This window comes from Platalea leucorodia, assembly GCF_965183815.1.
Source record: "Platalea leucorodia genome assembly, chromosome: 3".
Lineage (NCBI taxonomy): Eukaryota > Metazoa > Chordata > Aves > Pelecaniformes > Threskiornithidae > Platalea > Platalea leucorodia.
Genome location: NC_138825.1, coordinates 92,700,826 through 92,719,515, shown reverse-complemented (window position 1 = coordinate 92,719,515; position 18,690 = coordinate 92,700,826). Strand labels below are relative to the sequence as shown.

The window sequence follows — 18,690 nt, the reverse complement described above, 5'->3', positions numbered from 1 at the left end:
TTGTAATTAACAAGAATTGGGACAGAAACCTCTCTATTTTTATTAGTAGGAACTAAAATAGGAACAATGTTCTTGAGAGAACGGTAGCATAAAAAGCTGGCAGAAGAGCAGAAATCACGGAGGAACTCATCAGACCTCATTGATCCTAACATGAATCAAGTTTAACTTCCCAATGTCATAGTCAAAAGACCACAGCCTCTGTGAGAGTTTTACAGCTTAGAGTTGTACAAAATTCATCTTGGTCTTGTGTAACAGCAGTTGCAGTTGGACAAATACTAGCTAAAGAGAACTGGTACTAAAATTCAACAGAATTTTTTAACTAGCTAGAATTTTATTAAGAAATTAAGTAGAACTACATTGCTACAAATAAGAGCTGGCTTTCATGGTATTGAGGGGTTTTTGTTGTTTGTTTTGTTCTCATTTTGAACCATTACTGCAGTAGGATGCTACTGCATAAGCCACGTCTCAACAGATCCAGTCAGTGCTTGCTGTGGGGAGCGCAGGTGGGCACAGTGCCCATGGGAGACACAGTGGCATCAGGGAACAAAAATCTTTGGTGCTCATGAGGTCTGGTGAGGGATGCGTTTCCAAAAACCAGTAAGCCTGGCTGGGCAGAGCACCCCGGAAAGCTTTCCCCACAAGCACTTGCTCCTGCAGCCCCCGTTGTTGGCAGATGGGAAAACTTTCCGCTGAGCTTTTGCAGCTAGCAGTTTTGGTTAGGCTTAGTAAAAGTGAGATGTTGCTTTTTGGTACATTTGAAGTCCTTGAAGCTAGAACTACTGTTGCATTTGTATAGGGTCCCCAAACGAAACTTTACATAAGATGATGGATTTTTCTTTTAAAGGTCTAAGCAAATGCTCCATAACACAGCTTCCTGAGAGCTAAATCTGTTGGCATTGATGACAGATGGAAGCTGCTTGTTCTCTTTGATTTATTCTTTTAGGTTTATAGAAATTAGCTTTTCTTTTTTCCTCTTCATATATGCCTTGGTCCTTCTTGGTGGAAGTACATCATGTCACATACAAACACGATCGTGATTACCTCAGGATTTAGTACAAGCCGGTATCAATCTGCTAGGTAATATAAAATGTGTCTTGCTGTCTTCCTTTGCTAAGTCTCTTTCGAGCTTCTGTCTTCTGCGTTACTCGTCGTCTTCTCACACGGTGGAGTTTGTGAGAGTGCTTGCTGCTTCTCCTCTGCTGGTGTGCAACGAGCCATCCTTTTTTGTCTCCAGCCCCTCTTGCAGGCTTGTTTCTTCTGCCATACCCACAGAGCTGGCATGTTTGTTGTAATTGCCCAAATACTCCTTCCTTTGGCTTTCTCGGAGCTTCACAGTAACCTCCAATGGCAGATTTCCTTGGCCACGCAGTATTTATTTTTGTTCCTTAGGGGGTACTGAGGCTCTTGGCACTTAGTAAACAGCAAAAAGACACTTGGCCTTTTAGAAATCTGTTCATTTCAAGTACGAATTATGTTAGATAATCTTACTACAATAGGTGCTTTTTTAATGATTTCGTCCTTTTTTAATGGGCTACATTTTTGCGATGTGAAAGGTGCATATACATACAAAAGTGATAATTGATTGAACATGATACATTTGGAAAAACACGAAACAAAGGTATTTCAAAACTGGTAGAGTTTCTTGCCTACAGCTCAATGCATGTAATACCTTATTTTCAGAATAGTGATAAATGCAAAACGTTCAGTTCCTGTGAAGGGAATTTCGTACCATAAATTGAGTTAACAAATCTGCTTGTTTTCAAGAACTTGTTGGGTTGCAGCAACCATTTAAATAGTTGCAAACAAAGTGGAGGTGTTTTGTTTTTCTTTTTTTTTTTTTTTTTTCCCAAAGTAATCGTTCCTACTCAGACCATCTCCTGCCCCAGGTCAGGCTTTCTCAACATGGCCAGGAGAGGAAGAGGCAGGAGCAGGGAGCAGAGCCAGGAGTGTAGCTGGGGTGAATTGGCTCGAGCAGCAGTTAGGACATAGGAAGGTGAGATGGTTTAGAGTGAGCTGTACAGGTCTTTCACCAAACCTGTCTCTACCACACCCCTTCTTCTGTGCCTTAAAATTTGTCCTACAAGGATAGATTTCTGGGGTTAATTGCTCTTTTCCTTCCAATTTCAGAACTTCTTCATAAGTGTTTCCCACAGTGAGGGAAGTGGAAAGAGAGCATGGACATTCCAGGTGAAGGTGTTTGAGAAATGATATGGAGCATTGCAGGCTTGCTTTACCAAGGTCCAGAACAGTTTTTTGCAATTGGGAATCGCCACATTTAATGTGGAGAAAATGAAACTAGATTTCCCTTCTACTTTAAGCATGAGGGATTGGCTTGTCTTTTTTTTTTTTTTTTTTTTTTTTTTAAATCTTTTGAGTAGTAAACACAACAGCAGAGTAGGTATTTCCGATGTGAATACTAAATACAAAGTTAATACAAATACAGAAGATTGATTCTTATGGAGGTACTACAGAAATCAGTTTCTAGCTGCTCAGTATTGAAAACATGTTGATACATGCAAATATATAAGAAAATGAGCATGCCATGAAAGTAATTTCATCAGCTGCTGTGCTCAAATTGTCTCCAGCAGTCATAGCATGTAGCCTTAAACCAAGTTTTTATGTAGTAATTCTCAGACACGTGAACTATTGCTCTTTGTTTTACTTGCATACATCTACAAAACGTATTGGCAATTAACATGTCAGCATTAACATTTTCAAGGCAAATTGTTTCTGAAGATACTTTTGTGCTGTGCTGTATTCTAGCCCGTTTGCTTGTTTTCTGGGTTGGCAGAAGTGTCCGCTTGACACAGTTACCTTGCTGATGTCGTCATAAGTAGGTATGAAAAAACTGCAGTTTGGTATGGCTAAATTAGAGTGTGTTAGTGCAGAGAAGTTTTATGGTAAATTGAAAAAGTAAATAGGAAATACAAATTGAATGGGTTTAATATTCAGTTAAACAATGCAGTTATGACTGCATTGCATTTAGCTCAAAAAAAAATATTTGTACTATATCTAAAGTTCCTTTGAAATATTATGTCACCTGCAGTAGAGTGCTGAATGCTGCCTAAGCTTTGATTTGTTGAAGTTTCTGTTGAACAGTGAACTAGGGTTGAAAAAATAACTTGACTGACAGTAAGCTACCGCTATGTATCAATGTTTTCCTCTATCTGGTCTGTCCTCTGTGTTCACGGGACCTTTCCCAAAACATTCTCCTGGGCCCAGCATAACCTGCAGAATTTTGAGCAGCTCTTAAACATGCAAGTAATAGGGTTTTTTTAGTATAAAATAACCTATGTAGTTCTACTTTTACTGTGTTAATTTGCTACTATACTTATTCTGACTAGTTTATTTTCCTTGGATTTAGCCAACCTAATGAGATACCTAATCAGTTGTTTAATGAAGTTTAATTTTTCATTTGTTTTAATTAGTTAATTCAGCAATCAGTACAGTGCCTTAGTATAGTAAACTGTTCATAGGATAGTAAGTAGAATCAGATCGTGAAATGCCTACCTCTGAGCTCTGGTAACAATTTTAAAATTGCATTGCTATGTTTTGCTTTCCTAGAATTCTTTCACCTGATGGTGCTGTTTGATTTCCTCTCGAATACCCTACAAAACCAAAATGTACATTATTTTAAAATGGATAATATTTAAGTAAATATAAGTGGAAGGATAACGTACCAACTTTTGACTGAGGAATTTTTAGTTTTTTCATATACTCAGTGTGTTATGTAGAGAATTTTTTTGAGAAACAATATCCTTAAACATTTTCCACGAGAGGGAATAATAGTGCAAAAGAAGTTAAAGAAGAGCTGGCAGGTGTTTTTCTTGCTTTCCACTGCTGTGGAGTGCAGTATAGTTCTGTCTTGCAGGTTGTTCGAACTGCTGGCTACGAGCGTTTAGCCAGTGCTGAATGTGTTGAATACTATTACTGATAATTAAGGCAAGGTCTATTACGGCTTGCCAATTATAAAATCTGACATTTGAAGGAATAGCTATTAAGTTTACCAACTTCAGACAAAGGCTTGTTTTATTACTCTCCCTCTCCTGCTCAACGGAGAGGCAAACTCCAGTACGGGGTTCATGGTCCTTTTTCTACTGACTGTAGGAAGGGAAAAGGGTGGCTGGCTTCCCGGTTATAAGCGCAACCCTTGTGAATTCTCTCCTTCGTGTTGGAAGAAGTCTTAATTGTGGAGACCAAAATGACCTAGCAACTTATAATCAAGTACTTTAATCTTTAATATAAGTTGAGTACGTGTATACAAATATAAATGTGGAAGCTTTGTCCTCCTTTGTTTGGAAGCACCATTCAGGTGACTGCTTGTGTTTGTTGGTGTTGCTCTCAAATTTGTTGCCTTAGTCCTTTTGGCCTGGGTATGAGTCTTTTTGCTTTCATAGTTTCAGAAACAGTATGCTCTTTCAACAGTGGAGTGAAGTTGACTGCGTGTAGATTGGATTTACATAGATGCACATGGGAAAAAAAAGTTTGTTGCGGCTGATAGCTATTAATGAATGGTCTATAACCAGACGGGGGCTGTATTTTTATGGGGAAAATATGATTTGAAGGTTCCCTATCCAAATCTATATTTTTCCCAGTTTTAATCAGTAAAGCATAGTTTCATGTTTGAAAAAAGTGCTGTTTTCTTTTTCTAAAGGACTTATATCAGGTAGTTGAACTTTAAACTTTTTTTGTTTCTGTTCACCTTAAAATGCTGGGCTGGAAACCAGCTGTTCAAGAGCTGGTTCAGGAATAGACTTAATGCATCTGTCTTGAGGGCAATGGCGTGTGCATCAGCTGAGGGGTAGATAATAGAGCAGGTACGACCTGATAGGTTTCGGTATCCAATTCTAATGTGCTGCCTGTCAGAGTCCCAGCTGACAGAGATGGAGTGGTGCCAAAACCAAAATGTTACAACTGGTTTTGTGTTGCTTCTCAGGCAGAAGACTGTATTTATTAAAAGTAATTGTCCCGTGAATAACTACTACACTCGTATTTAGATGCTTTCACCCAGTGGCTTCTTAGACGCTTGCAAAGCCTCAGGTATTTTTCTTAAACGTGCATTTCCTGGTGGTGGCTGACTTCAGTCACTGCTCTGTCTTTTAAGAGGATTTTTTAGCTCGTGATGCTCCCCTATCATAATTTATTAATAAGCATGAAGTAGGCTTAAGAATATGCAAGAATGCGAAAGTCCATGTCAGTGAGCAAAGCAGAAGCCTCTGGATGCTAATGGGGGAGGTTGGATTCTAACTTTTGGCAGAAATTTTGGCAGTAATTTCAGGGTTTGTTTCTTGTGCGACATGGAGACCTGGCCATGCTACTCAGGGTGTAAGAGAGAGCCTTGTTTTTAGTGGTTGTGTGACATATCACTTAGGTACTAATTTGAACTAGCATTTTAAAAGCAAATGATAGGCTTGTGAAGAAATGAAGGCCTAGTTATACCCAGAAATAAACTCAGCTGTTTAGCAACTATGCCCACGATGGCAGTTGTACTCAGAGGTCAGATCTGGCTTAAAAAAAAAAAAATAAAATAAAACTCTGATGTATACTAGATCTGATTTACAGTATCCTAAAATAAGGAAAAAATGGCCAAGAGGCAGTTGTGAGTGAATACAGATGTTGTTTTACAGGATTTTTTGTACAATGCTGGCAACTCATGATGAAGATGATGGTGTTTTGTAGAGTCCATGGGATGTGGCAAAAGGTTTGAAGCAAACAGAATTGGATGTGACATGAGGTTTTAGAGCATAAACTTTCTATGAGTAGTTGAAAGAAGTTAATGTGCTCCATTCATGGGGGAAAAGTGACCAGCACGTTTTCCTGTATTAAATATAACATTTTAAATAGCATGAATTGCGCGAGTAGAATACACTAGAAACATTTGTTAAAATCTTCGTGAACTTCTTGAATCATGAACTGCATTCAGGAAGAAAAAAATCTGATTAATTGAGTAAATTTAAACACAAAACCAGGTATCAGCACTAAGTTAAGCTCTATAGCTATTTTTTCCCATCTCTTCAGAACATTACTTCATTTAAAAAAATATTTGACTTTGCATTCTGAGTCTTTGCTTTAGAATTACTTTTCATCTTCTATCATTTCACATTAAAGTTAACAGCAAATTGTCTTATCCCTTGACAAGCAAGATGTTAAGACCAACAGCATTCTCAAAGCGGTCACAGCAAGCCTCTTCCTTCTCTTCAAACCTTTTGAAAGTCTTTGGAGGCAGCAAAAAGCAGGTCATGTGCAGCGTGTCCTGACAGATCCTCTGGGACAAGAGTGTCCTTTTCTGCTCATGGTTGTACAACTCTCTGGTGGGCTGATGACTCTCTTTCCTTGCCGCTGCTTATGGCAAAGGGGTCTGCAGCCTTCCCCGGTTGTGAGAAATTTTGGAGCTCCTTTTTCCTTTAGTTGTGGGAAAAGAAAAATGTGGGACATGTTTCCTAGCTTACAGACTCTCGGAGTTTGCTGCCAGTGTTTTCTTTGCTGTTTGGCAGGCTCATTTCGTTCACGCTGAGAGAGGCAAGTTACACCTTGGTGATATGAGATGATACTTTTTACAATTTTTGGAATCACTGAAACACATCAGTTTAGTATGTGAATGAGTTTTGGAGGGGAGCAAGAAACGGCAGGAGAAGCGAGCTTTTCAAGCTGTGTGGACTTCCAATTCTTATTAGAGTAAGGACTATAAAGTAGAATTTTTATTTTTTTTAAAAAAGGACTAATTCAGCATATTTAAAATGGCACCGTTAGCCATTCAGAGTGTGCCAATCCTGGCAACTTTCCTGGGTAGTTCAATGAGCATTGCATGCAATCAAATACTCCTTTTAATTGGGAGCTTATTTAGCTGCATAACTTGAGGAGCCTAAGGTTTGAATGTCTTGGCCTTTGCATCTATTTCACTTGTAAACTGTAGATTCCTCTAAAGTGATTTTCGCATCATATTTTTATAGAAAGTAAGGTTGATGTTCCTTAAGATTCAGAGTTGTAATGTCATGGTATTGGAGGTCATTCCCTCAAAAGCTTATAATATGATAAATCAGTTGTGACCAAATGTATTCGTGGGTTATTTAAAAGCCATATGCCGAGCCATGTGAAAAAGTGGGCACGTTCATTTGTCTGAAATGACAAGAGGCTGCATTTCTGCTCACATGCCTCGACGTGTACCCGTTACAGAAATTAGAGCATTTGCACACCAAATCAGGTAGAGACAAGTATCCATTAGTCATATGACCCACTGTGTGCATATATATATACATGTGTGTGTGTATACATGTATACACACGTATATGTATGTATATACACACTCCTAGTATAGTCTTAGCTTTGAATGTCTTGTACTTCTATTTTGATCTGAAGATAGACCCCATTTTTGGTTCACAAGTTAGGGAAACTGGGGAAAGAGCTGCACGGCTTAGTTGCCCCCCAAAATTGATCTGTTCTTGAATCTTGTCCATACCCAGGTCTGAGGGGCCCTTCTGTAAGCAAAGTGTCGAGGGTTGGAAAAAGGCTTGAAGAATCTTGTCCTGACAGGCTGGCTACTTCCACACGGAATAACAGGAATAAACATAATAAACTAAAGTCTGTATAGTGAATCCTGATAGCTTACTAAATTTGTCTACAATTTTTTTTTCTTTAATTTTTATTTTACTTTTCCCACAGGGAATACTGGATAGATCCCACAATGGAGGACGGGAAGCCCGTTTGGGCTCCACACCCAACTGATGGGTTTCAGATGGGGATGATTGTGGACATCGGCACTGACAACTTAACTATTGAACCTTTGAATCAGAAAGGCAAGGTAAGTGTCTCACAAGCAAAGGAACAGAGAAAAACCTTACAAAAACTATTTTACCTGTAGGTCAAATCTTTACCAATATCTACCATTACACACAACCTGAAGGAGAGGGAAATCAGCTTTCTCTGGCTAAGGATCTTTGTTTAGCTTTAGCTTGTGTTGCAAATGAAATATCCCACTGATAAGAAGTGCTTGCTTTCTGTCAGTTATCTGCATGTGTATATGTGCTTGTGAAAGACAGAAGAATTGAATCTCTGTAGCCATTTGATTCAGTACTGTATACTTTATTTTTCTAAATTAGAGACTGTTTAAGAGTCTACTGTTGAGATTGGCTTCTCTCTTTTCCCTTAAATGCATAGGGAGAGTGTCCTACAGGGATGTCCTAGACTCTGGCTTAGATTAGACACCTTACTGTTAGACTGATGAAGATTGAGAGATGAATCCTCTTACCTCAAGTACTTTGAGAAGTAATACGATGCCAAACAAAGGTCCTATGGAATTGCTACATCAAATTAAAGGCAAAATAAATGTAACTTTTAAAATGAAGTCCTAATTCACCCTAATTAGTGTGTTCCAACTGCTTCGTTTATCATGACGTCTTTCAGATTCAGTATGTTGTAATTAAATGTCAGTTTTTACAGGAAGTACGTTGTATCTATAAATTATCCTAATTCGGATGGTCAGCATCCTGGTTTTTACTAGCTGGAATAAGATCAGACACTGTTTTAAAAGTTGTGATTTTGGTCTTCGTGAATATGTGATATGTGCCCTTTCTAACAATTTTGTCCATATCCTCAGATATGGAAAAGGCAAAGTTTGTGTGGGTTGTTTTTTTTTTTTTTTTTGTAACTTATTTTTGCATTTCAACAATAATAGAGAATGCCTTGTCACAGGTCAAAAGGTTATGCAGCAGTCCTTCCTTTTGGGAGGAATGTTTATAGGCTTTCTTCTTTCTACATCTTGGAAAGGAAGTTGATTTTGCTTTCCTTAGAAATACAAAGCAAGTGTAACGTCTGACTTTTGTGTGTGAGCGAGAAAGTCTGTAGGTTTAGTAGTAGTAGTATGCATTCTTCAGTTTGGGGAAGAGAAAATTATTCAGACAAAAATATTAAATATTCCAAAACTATGACTAAGTAGTCTTTAACTGACTTAAAAGATTTTGACCTCTGCCACTATTTCTATTTATATCCCCAAATGGTTCTGATGTGATAAAAAGTCTGTGTATTAAAACAGGCAATAAGGAAACACCTGAGTCGTCATTTATTTCTAACATATGCGCCTTTCAGGGAGCATATATAATTTTTTTTTTTTTTTTGTGAAACCAAAAAATGATCCTAAAATACAAATATTTTGCTTCATGGTTCACAATGAACAATCTCTTTTGTCTAGAAGGTTTGTTATTCTGCTGTTGTTTAGTTTCTTGAATTAAGCAGATCGATTAAGGGCCTGATGTTCCTTCATCTAAGGGAACAAACACTTCACAGTTTAAATACTGTAGAGATTATGGTCCTATATTTCTAATTATATCAGACTTCCTAATATTAATAGAGGTGGAGTAAAACATTTTCTTGATTATCTTCTCAGTCTTTTCAAGGTGTCATTGATTTCTTTCTATAGCGAAATGTTTCTCATTGCGCTTTGTCTTTTTAAGATGACTCTGTTCTTGTGTGCTTAGACCATTAATTTGAAGTAGTCAGCATTAATACCCATGATTATCAACTTTGTTTACTTAAAATGATAGTTCAAAAGTGCTCTTCAGTAAGAAGGAGTGATCCAGCAGCTCCAGAGTTGCACATGATAATTACAGGGAAGAGAGGAGTAACCTGATCTTGTAAACATATACGGGCAGTGTAACTTATTATTATTTTTTAATCTGGGTCATTAACATGTCATATGTATTCTCTGTAGGCACTGATATCTTACCAGAGATCACAGGCTGAAAAGGAAATGTGTATGCATATGTTTGATTATTGCCCTTTATACCACTTAATGGTTGATTAAAATATGTTGTTAATAACTGGAATAAGTGCTGCAAGGCAGCAGTTTCATGATGTCGTAAAATCCTCCCTCCCTTCCCCACCTGTAGCTAGCTCTGACATTGCAGAGTGGCACCCTCTCAGCTCTGCTCGCCGAGCCGCGCGTGGCACAGCAAATGAGGTCAGAGAACGGATTCACCTTAAAAATGAAGAAGTAGAAAGTTTGCAGAATGGCAGCAAGCAGTGGCAGGAGGACGAGAACTGGAGGCCAGCGTGGCAGTAGATTGCTTTGTATTGTGAAACCAAGTTACCCGGTCCAGACTGGGTGAAGGTAGTTGGCCAACACAGTGATTTACTTATAAACCAGCCATAGCAGTTTTGGGTACCGCAGCCCATACAGAGTTAACAACGGCATCTATATTTCTGTGCGGAGGCTGGGTGTCTAAAGAGAGGTGGGGATCTGAGTCATCTAGTTTGCGTTGAACGAGAAGGAGTAATCCAAGCTGCAGGAGCGTGTTATCAGAACAGAGGCTGCATGTGTTACACGATGGGAACTACTCCCTGAAAACCAGATCATCGGCTTGCAGGACTGATAAATGCCACGACTGGAAAGAAAACAGAGAAACTGGAGAGGGGTTTGCTAACGAGCATGGTCCCACCTAGGGCTGGAGTGTTGTCCTGAGGATGGGCTCCAAACCAGAGCAGGGGGCCAGGGCTGGGAGCACTGGCCCTTGTCCCACCAGCAGTTGCACGCCGGTGTGCAAGGAAGGAGACGGATAGAAAGGCAGCCAGTTGTTAAACTCAACTAGTGTTGCATTTACACTTCTGCTTGGAGTGTACTTTTCTGAACTTACTGGGAATCCTAACCTCAGGTCCTGTTCCGTGTATCTTTGTTGCATTGCTTGATGCTGTAACAGGGAGAAGGCAGACGACAGCGAAATTGCCGAATGGGGGGAATTTACTCTTTTCCTGGAGGTAGCAAATCTAAGTAAAGCAATTAGGAAGAGATGCTTTGGAGGGACTTGCACCCTGAGATGCCATCCTGGGATCCTCGTGGCACCGAGGAGTAGGGGGCAGGCGTTTGCTAGAGGGTCAGCAGTAGTGCCTTTCTGGCGGTTGTTGGGAGGGTGTGTGGTGCTGCAGGCGCTCGCTGACACCCCTCCTGCCGTCAGCCGAGAGGCACCTTGCGGCTCTGCGCCGGTTCTGAAGGGTCATGGAGGGCTTTACGGGGCACCTGCTCTGGTATGCTGTGAATAACCAGAGAGGTATTTTCCTGAGCTAAGTATAAATGAATAAATGTACTTTGAAAGTAAGGATCAGAATGTCCAAAGTTCAGTGTTTCAAGCTCAGGGTTTTTTTTAGCAGTGAGTGCAGCTTGCTTGCGTGAATGAGACGTGTTCTTGTCTCTCTTACGCACTGTTTGTACTGCTTTAGGTTGGTTTGTGAAACACAGCTGAGAGTAGGGATGTCTCCTGTCTGTATCTGGGAGGTATAAAGGAGGGCATGGTTACACATATTGGATTACACGGTAGAAAGAAGATCCCGCTTGAATGGAAAGATATCTTTTTTCACTCGTCTAGTTTCTGGGAGAATAGTTAAGATTGCCATTGGATTTCAAGTGCTGCTTCATTACAAAAAAGGGGAAAAAAAAAAAAAACTATAAAAAAGCCTAAACCCTCTGTTTTGCCTCCTGAGACCACTTCAGTGTCTCATAAGATTCATATCCTCTCCATTTTCTTAGAACAAGTTTGTCCTAAGCAATGTCTTAATGCGAAAGTCTTCCACCAAATGCCTGAAGTGTTTTCTCCTTACAATAAATGCTTAAAAAAAATAATGGGACAACATGGTAAAAAATTTCTTGTACTTTTTTTTTTTTTTATTGATAGACCTGGGATATCTTGCCCATTTTCCTATTTAATATATTAGATTTTAATAGTAATTGGCAATACTCAGAGCTCTGCACATCTAGCTAACGTACTTACCTACAAAACAAGTAATCACCTTACATAAAGCAGTAGTCCAACTGTGACATACGGGAGTGAAATTCTTTGTTGATGTAGTTGAAACCAGGCTTCATGTTCTGATCGAAAAAAGTCCAGCAGAAAATCATCAGCTTTCAGATAAGTCTTCATATTGCTTATTTGTTTTATTACTTCTGAAATATTCTAGAAATTGATTCCCAATTCACATTGAGTGAAAAAAAATGAAGGAGGACATAATACAGCATGAATTCTCATTATATTTTTCATTGGAATTTATCTTGGATCAGAAGGCTGAGTGGTGAGGACATTGAAAAAGCTCTTCTTTCCCCTTCTGGGATAGATCTGGTATGGCTGGCTTTAGATCCATGAAATGTTAAAATATCAGAGATTTGTGAAGAGTCTTACAGAATAGCTGGGTATCATGTTCATTCTCTCCTGTGAAAAAAAAAGTCTGTTAGTTGTTCAACTTGGATTACACATGAGCAGGCAAGAACAAGAAGTGAAGTTAGATTTTCGTGAAGCCAGTCATGCTCTTTTTAATGAAAAAAAGACTATTTTTCCACTATTTCATGCAGTAAACTGATTATGTGGGTAACTGTTGTGTTCACATGTATCTTTACCCAATAAGATATACTTTTACTGTTGACAAACTTGCAGAGAAAATTATTAGGATAATATGTTCTAACTGCAGTATTGTGAGAGGGAGGAAAGGGCGGGGAATCTCTGCCCTGCTAAAACTCTGAATAGCAGCTGGCAACTTTCTGAGGTCGGTAAAGATGTTCAGGTCCTCCACGGCTCCACCAAGCTCTGATAAAGGATATTTTGGAGGAAGTTGATCTAATGGACGTTCAGATGTTCCACCATCATCGAGCAGCTCCGTTTCCCTTAGGAAAGCTTCTTGTGCGTATTTTTCTGCATTAGATCCTGATAAGGGGATGACAAAATATCATTTATTGTGACTACAAATTGCATAACTTCATAGGGAAGGGATATCGTAGAATTACTGTTTTCTGACTGGCAGCAATTAGTTCTGCTCTAGAGACAATTTTAACCCTTCCCACTTCAAAAGGAGTTGGAATTCATGGCTGTTGATGATGGTGTAAGCTACAAGAGCTCACGTACTGTGTCCGTTGTACTGAAGCAAAGGTGAAGCAAGTTGCTGTATTTCTCCTGAACTTCCGTGTGAGGTGTCTCTCATGGGACTATCTTGCTGAGTACAATGTTGAACAAGCAAACATGTTTGTTTATTAAGGTCATTCTTTAGATCCAGTTGGTTCCCTTTTCAAATATTAGACTAGACTTCTTGTCTCCATTTCCATGGGGAAAATGAGACTGTGCCTGTAGCAGCACGGCTGCTGTCGTGTTTAATTGGTGCAATAGGGTTTTTATGCATTCATAGGTAGCTCAAACACGCTATTACTATGGTAAACAAAAAAGTATAATTAAGCCTACCTCTTACAACAGGTATTTTTGTGCAGATGCTGTGATGTGTCTGTGCTAGGATGTTTTTCCTTCCTTTTTACAGCAATATAAATTATGATTTCTGGACAATAAAAAGAAACAAAGTTGCTTTTGTAATGAATTTTGCCAGTTGGACATGAACACTTGATAAATGGCTGTTTTGTATAACTAGAATACAAGGGTTGAAGGAAGGTCTTGTTTTACTTTAGTATTGATTTAGTGAAGGAAAAAAAAAAACCAACAACCAAAGCTACAGTATTTGGGGATACAGAGGATATTATGTATTGAACACTTATATTTTAAGTAGGAATGTTTTAAAACAGCGTATGATAATGACAACACAGTCCTTTGACTGAACTAATAATTTGATTTTTATTCTTTGTGCTTCTTGGCAAAACTGTGGAAGTTGTGTGTCCTTTACAATGCTGTTCCCTTTGCAGTACTTTTTTTAATCCTTATTTTTTATATTACACAATATTACATGCAATTTTGGAAACAAGCATCAAATATTATTGCAATAAAAATATATATTACAGTGACTGCATTTTTATAATGTAGTGTGGTAATGTAAATGCAGCAGCTCTGCTTTTACTGCATCTAGTAACTCAGTAAAATTTCCAGTGCTGAATTATAAAGCTGGCAACTTCATTTTAGATCATGCACAGCTTCAGTGCACTCACTTGTACCATCTCATCAGACATCTTTGAACTGTATTTCTATTTTTATGGAATTCTGACAATGTTAATATTTTTTGTCTAACAGACTTTCCAGGCTGCTATCAGCCAAGTGTTTCCTGCGGAAGAAGACAGCAAAAAGGATGTAGAAGATAATTGTAAGTTATGAATTTAAAAATAAATTATGCATTTGAAAAAAATCTGTATAGAAGAGAATATTGTTTCCTAACAAGCTTCCTGTTTCTTCCTTGTAGTCTTTGTTTTGCTTCTTTGCTTGAATTTATGTATGACCTCTACTAGTCCTTTAAACTTCTTAAAGTAAGCCCATTTTAAAGATCATTCATAGTGCTTTTTAGTTTTCAGTTGAACACTTCAGAGGAAGTCATAGTTACATTAGTCCCACATAAAACTGTTACTTGACTTCAGATATATATCAGATGTCACCTAACTGCATCAGGTTCAACTACATTCAGCATTGTGGGGGTTAGCTGTATCTTTTATAGTGCAGCAAAAGAATTAGTTGCTTTATCAGCAGCTGTATTGTACAGCATTTTCCTGCATGTAATCCATTTCTCAGATAGCGTTCCTGTGGAAGTACAGGTAATATTGAAAATAAATTTTAAGATAACCTTCCCAAAACTGGAGACAGGAATCTGGACCCATTGGGGCCACTGGAAAAGGAAATAGGTTATAGTGCATCGGATACAGGAGTGCTGCTGGAAAAGGAGTTTTGAGGTGAACTTGTGTACTAAACTTCAGTGTTGATCTGTAGGGCTTTTATTTTGTTAAATATTTTATAGTTAGATGTGTGGAAACAAATACAGTATTCAAATCTGGGGAGAGGGGAGAGAGTACCAAGAAAGGTGAGTAAGCACTAGCATCAGCTTTTAGAGAACTGTTAAACAAATATTTTGCTGCTGTTGCTCTGTGTGAGCAAATCAGAGAGACTCTCCTGTCTTGAAAACCTGATGAAGGCAATTGTTTTAAATGTTTCCTATGGTGTTTACTGGTTGGTGAAAATACTGATAACTTTGTAAATGGTGGGCAACAGTATCTTCTATTGTTCCTCATTTAAAATAGAGGCTAGGACTTTGAAAGTTGTTTAGGTGATTTAACCACAATTCCTGTTTTGGAATAGGGGTTAGTATTTATATCCCGTGACAGGAAATACAGCTGTTACAGCTGCTCCACAAGGAACAAGAAGGTGAGACCTGAGCCTTATGATCTGACTTAGGTGGTAGAGTGTCATTACAGATGGAACCAAGCTGGTAGCCTTGTTTCCAGTTGCTTATATTTTTGCAAACGTTACGTGGGTTGAAACTTTCCGAAGCTGGTATCTGTATTCTCTGCACACGATGATTGTTAGGGAAATGAACTTAATCTGTGCATCCATCACAGTGATTGTACTGAGATGTCCTGGCACCTCAGTGTCCTAGTGTCAGGGAACTGAAATTTGGAATGAGATTATGGAAATAATTTGAGATTCCAGCAAAATACTATTCAATTAAGTTAAAGCAGTCTTCCTATGAGAGAAAATGTCTTCTTTGGCCTACTGAGTAAAATATAAGACTTAAAAATGCTTTTTCCAGTAATCCTTTCTGTATCAAACATTATTTTGAGACTTTTCTAACGTATTCTCGCTTTTTGTTCGCTAGTTGAGCTTTGTCTCCAGGATGTGTGACCCCCAAGCTCATTTTCCTTCTCTGTCAGAGAGAGCATTTGTGCTGAGCACATTGATCTTTAAGAAGAAACTTTATCAAATACTGAGTGCTTTCAGTCTCTTCTTATAATACTGTTCTGAAAAATCCTGAAAACCTAGTTAATAATACACTTAACATTCCAACCTATGTTTTAGTGATTAACTCCCTTCTAGGAAGTAATTTGCTGAAGTATTGCTTTTTTGCACCCTTAGCCTTTCATATCCCAAATGCGTTAGCTGCAAGAGATATCTTTTTGAGAATCTAGCCCTTCCTTAAATGTGAATTTTCAGTAAGTATTGCAAACAGTACAGAGACAAAGCATTTATTTCTTTTTTTTTTTGTGATTCACGCTCCTCTTCTCCCCCTCCACAACCCCACTCAGTTTTGGGGGGTTGTCACCATATGTGGAATTCTTATTTTTTTATGGCCGAAAGATTTTTTTTTTTTTTTCTTTTTTAATTTCTGGGCTGAAACAATTTTAAAAAAATGAAAGGGGGCAGGGTATTGGATAAGAATCTTAAAAAAATAGTTCTGCAGATGCAAAGTCTTGCAGTTACTTGATAAAATTATTTTCCATACAAACCCTGCTTCATTGTGTACACAGGAGAGCCAGTGTGAGTAAATTTGACATTGATATTTCCTAGCTTTTAGTGCCTGACTTCACTTCTGTGAACTTTGTGTGTGTGTATAGGTAAAGATATGGTCTATTAAATGCACGTACATAAACTGGTTATATTTACGCATGAGCCATATGAATATTCAGAATTCTCCCTCTGGTGACTTCCTTTGCCTCTGGATATGGATGTCTCTTTTAAAGGATTTATTCTAAAGAGATGTGTTTTAAAGTTGCTGACATAAGCCTTAGTTTGCATGTCTTGAGTGAAGGTAGCGACATTCCCTCAGGGAGCAAGCTCCCATTATGCACCGAATCTGCAGGTATAACTGCTTTAACAAGAGCTGGAATCCTTTTGGAAAGAGAGTACTGGGGACGCACTGAAATCTGAGGTCCTTTGTTGCTTAGATGATTACCAATTTTTTATTAGGATGCTTAACTGATGACTGTTTCCTTTAAAACATACTGCAAACCCTGAGAGGGTCTTGTGAAGTTACAGTCAAGGGAGAGGATCGTTTCTTTCAGTGTATGTAGACCGTTACTATACATTAGTTTCTTAACTCAATACTGAGAATCCAAATGACTTAAAAATTAGAAAAATTCAAAAGATAACACCCTGCCCCACCGCCCTGGCCCCCAAGGCATACGTAAGGGGAGAAGGAGATTTTAACTTTCATTAGAGTGAGCAGGCGTTTCTGTTTCGGGCCCGTTTCCTTTTAATGTCCCTTTCTCTTGGGATGACCTTGTTAATAACAAGAGGTGAAGGCAGAAAGAGGTCTGTGGAGGCAGACCTGCAAGTTGTGGTCCCAGCGCCATTTTCTCAGCGCTGTGGACTGAGTGTGCCTGGGGAAGGGAGGAGGAGAAGTCCTGCTGTGCAGCTTGCTGCACGTCCCAGCGACTGCGTGGTTAGTGGGGATGTCGGTCTGCTGGCATGACAGGGCCATGGTGATCGGGGCCAGCCTGCTGCTTCGTGAAGGTATCCTGCACAGGCCCGGTTTCAGGGCAGTTGTGACCCAAATGGAGATGGCGCTTAGCATAAAGCTAAAGCATGCCTTGTGTGCCTCCACCAGCGCAGGAGTGTGCCTCCACCAGCGCAGGAGTGTGCATGCAGGGGATTTTGCGGGGGAAGATGGCTTCTTCTAAACAATCCAGAAGTTGCAAGGTGCTTTGAGAAGCCTGAACGACTCCAGCCGTATGAAGCAAAGCTGTATTTAGTCGCATAAGGGAAGGAGGGGCTGTTATTCAGTGGAGCTACGCAAGCCAGAGGGAGGCTGCACACCGCTGCTGAACCTGCCTTGCTTCAGGCCAGTCTGGTGTAGGTGGTAGGAGGCAGAGCCACCGCCATTCCTCAGTCCACCACGGGAGAAAGGGTAAAAGATTGAAAAGCAAAACGCATGCTCTTGAGAAGCTCCCATTGTCCTTTGCCAGTATCTTTTGGTTCAGCAGGAGGAGCACTGAAGGAGACGTTAAGAGCTGCTTACTGAGCTTCAGGCGTCCTTGCAGGGTGAGGTGGCTGGACATGTTGACTTTAGGTCATAAGAACTGGGAGCCCTTCTTGCACATTTGTGTAAATAAGTTGGAATACATTTTTCTCTGCTGGAGCCCTCAAGAAGGGGCATCAGTCCAGCTTGATCCAACTTGAGAAACCATTTTGTTGGTCGTTATAGATGAGGGGTGCCTATGTGGCCCTCGTGTGAGGTACGGGGTAGCAGTTACTATTACAGGCACAGTGCTTACTCCATCAACAGTAGTCAGATGTATACAACTTTTTAAGTGGCACTAATACTGTAAGGTTTACCAGTATGGTAGTCGGTCAGTTGTAACTAGACAAAATAGTGTTGTGCACTTGAATTTTAAGCGGCAAGAGGACTGAGCATATTTGAAAACGGAGGCTGTGTAATGAGTAGTGCCCTCAGTTGGTTTAAGGATAAAGTTTTTAATATTGTTACAATGGGAACTGGTAATGACCTTTGTAATTAAGGCTGCTAACGCTTTCCAGTGGTTTATAGCTGAAAACAAGGAACCAGCTTTGCCAGAATGTGGATCTGTATGATATGAAGCTTTCTGTGGGTGCCCGCTTGCTGCCTTGAGCCACTGCCTTGTAACATTTCAGCAGAGTTGGTTCGGTTATTTTATATTAACAAGTTAAGGAGAAAAATAAAGCTAGGTTTTGTTGTGTTAACTTTCTGTCCCCCTAACTGTTTCTTTGAGGAGGCCCAGTAGCCACAAAATCAAGAATTGAAACACAAAAGGTTGTGTTGGTGCCTGGTGTTGCAACGATGCCTGCTGCTGCCTCCAGACAGTATTTCCCAATTGAATCAGTGAATATAAACATCTAAAAATCACCAGGAGCCAGCAGTTATTCTAAACGTCAGTTAGGTGGCATTACCCTGGGGACACTATGGCCAGGATTGGAGAGGGGAGCTGGAAGGAAGGAAACAGTCGGCGTTAGGGATTTTGGTAGGCACCGGTTTCTGCACTTACAGCTG

General features: G+C 39.5%; 1 protein-coding gene across 7 annotated transcripts in view; it reads left to right on the top strand.

The window, feature by feature from the left end:
- Positions 1-7,669: 7,669 nt before the first annotated feature.
- MYO6 (myosin VI) overlaps positions 7,670-18,690 on the top strand; it is a gene marked incomplete at both ends in the record, with an annotated part of 80,636 nt that continues 69,615 nt past the window's right edge. For 6 of the 7 annotated variants that reach the window (XM_082305549.1, XM_082305546.1, XM_082305548.1 and 3 more), the window contains 2 exons: positions 7,682-7,798; positions 13,977-14,046. In XM_082305549.1, coding sequence (XP_082161675.1) covers positions 7,682-7,798; positions 13,977-14,046 — 187 coding nt within the window. Of the gene's footprint in view, positions 7,799-13,976; positions 14,047-18,690 lie in introns of all 7 variants that reach the window. The other variant, XM_082305550.1, reaches the window with a different exon arrangement.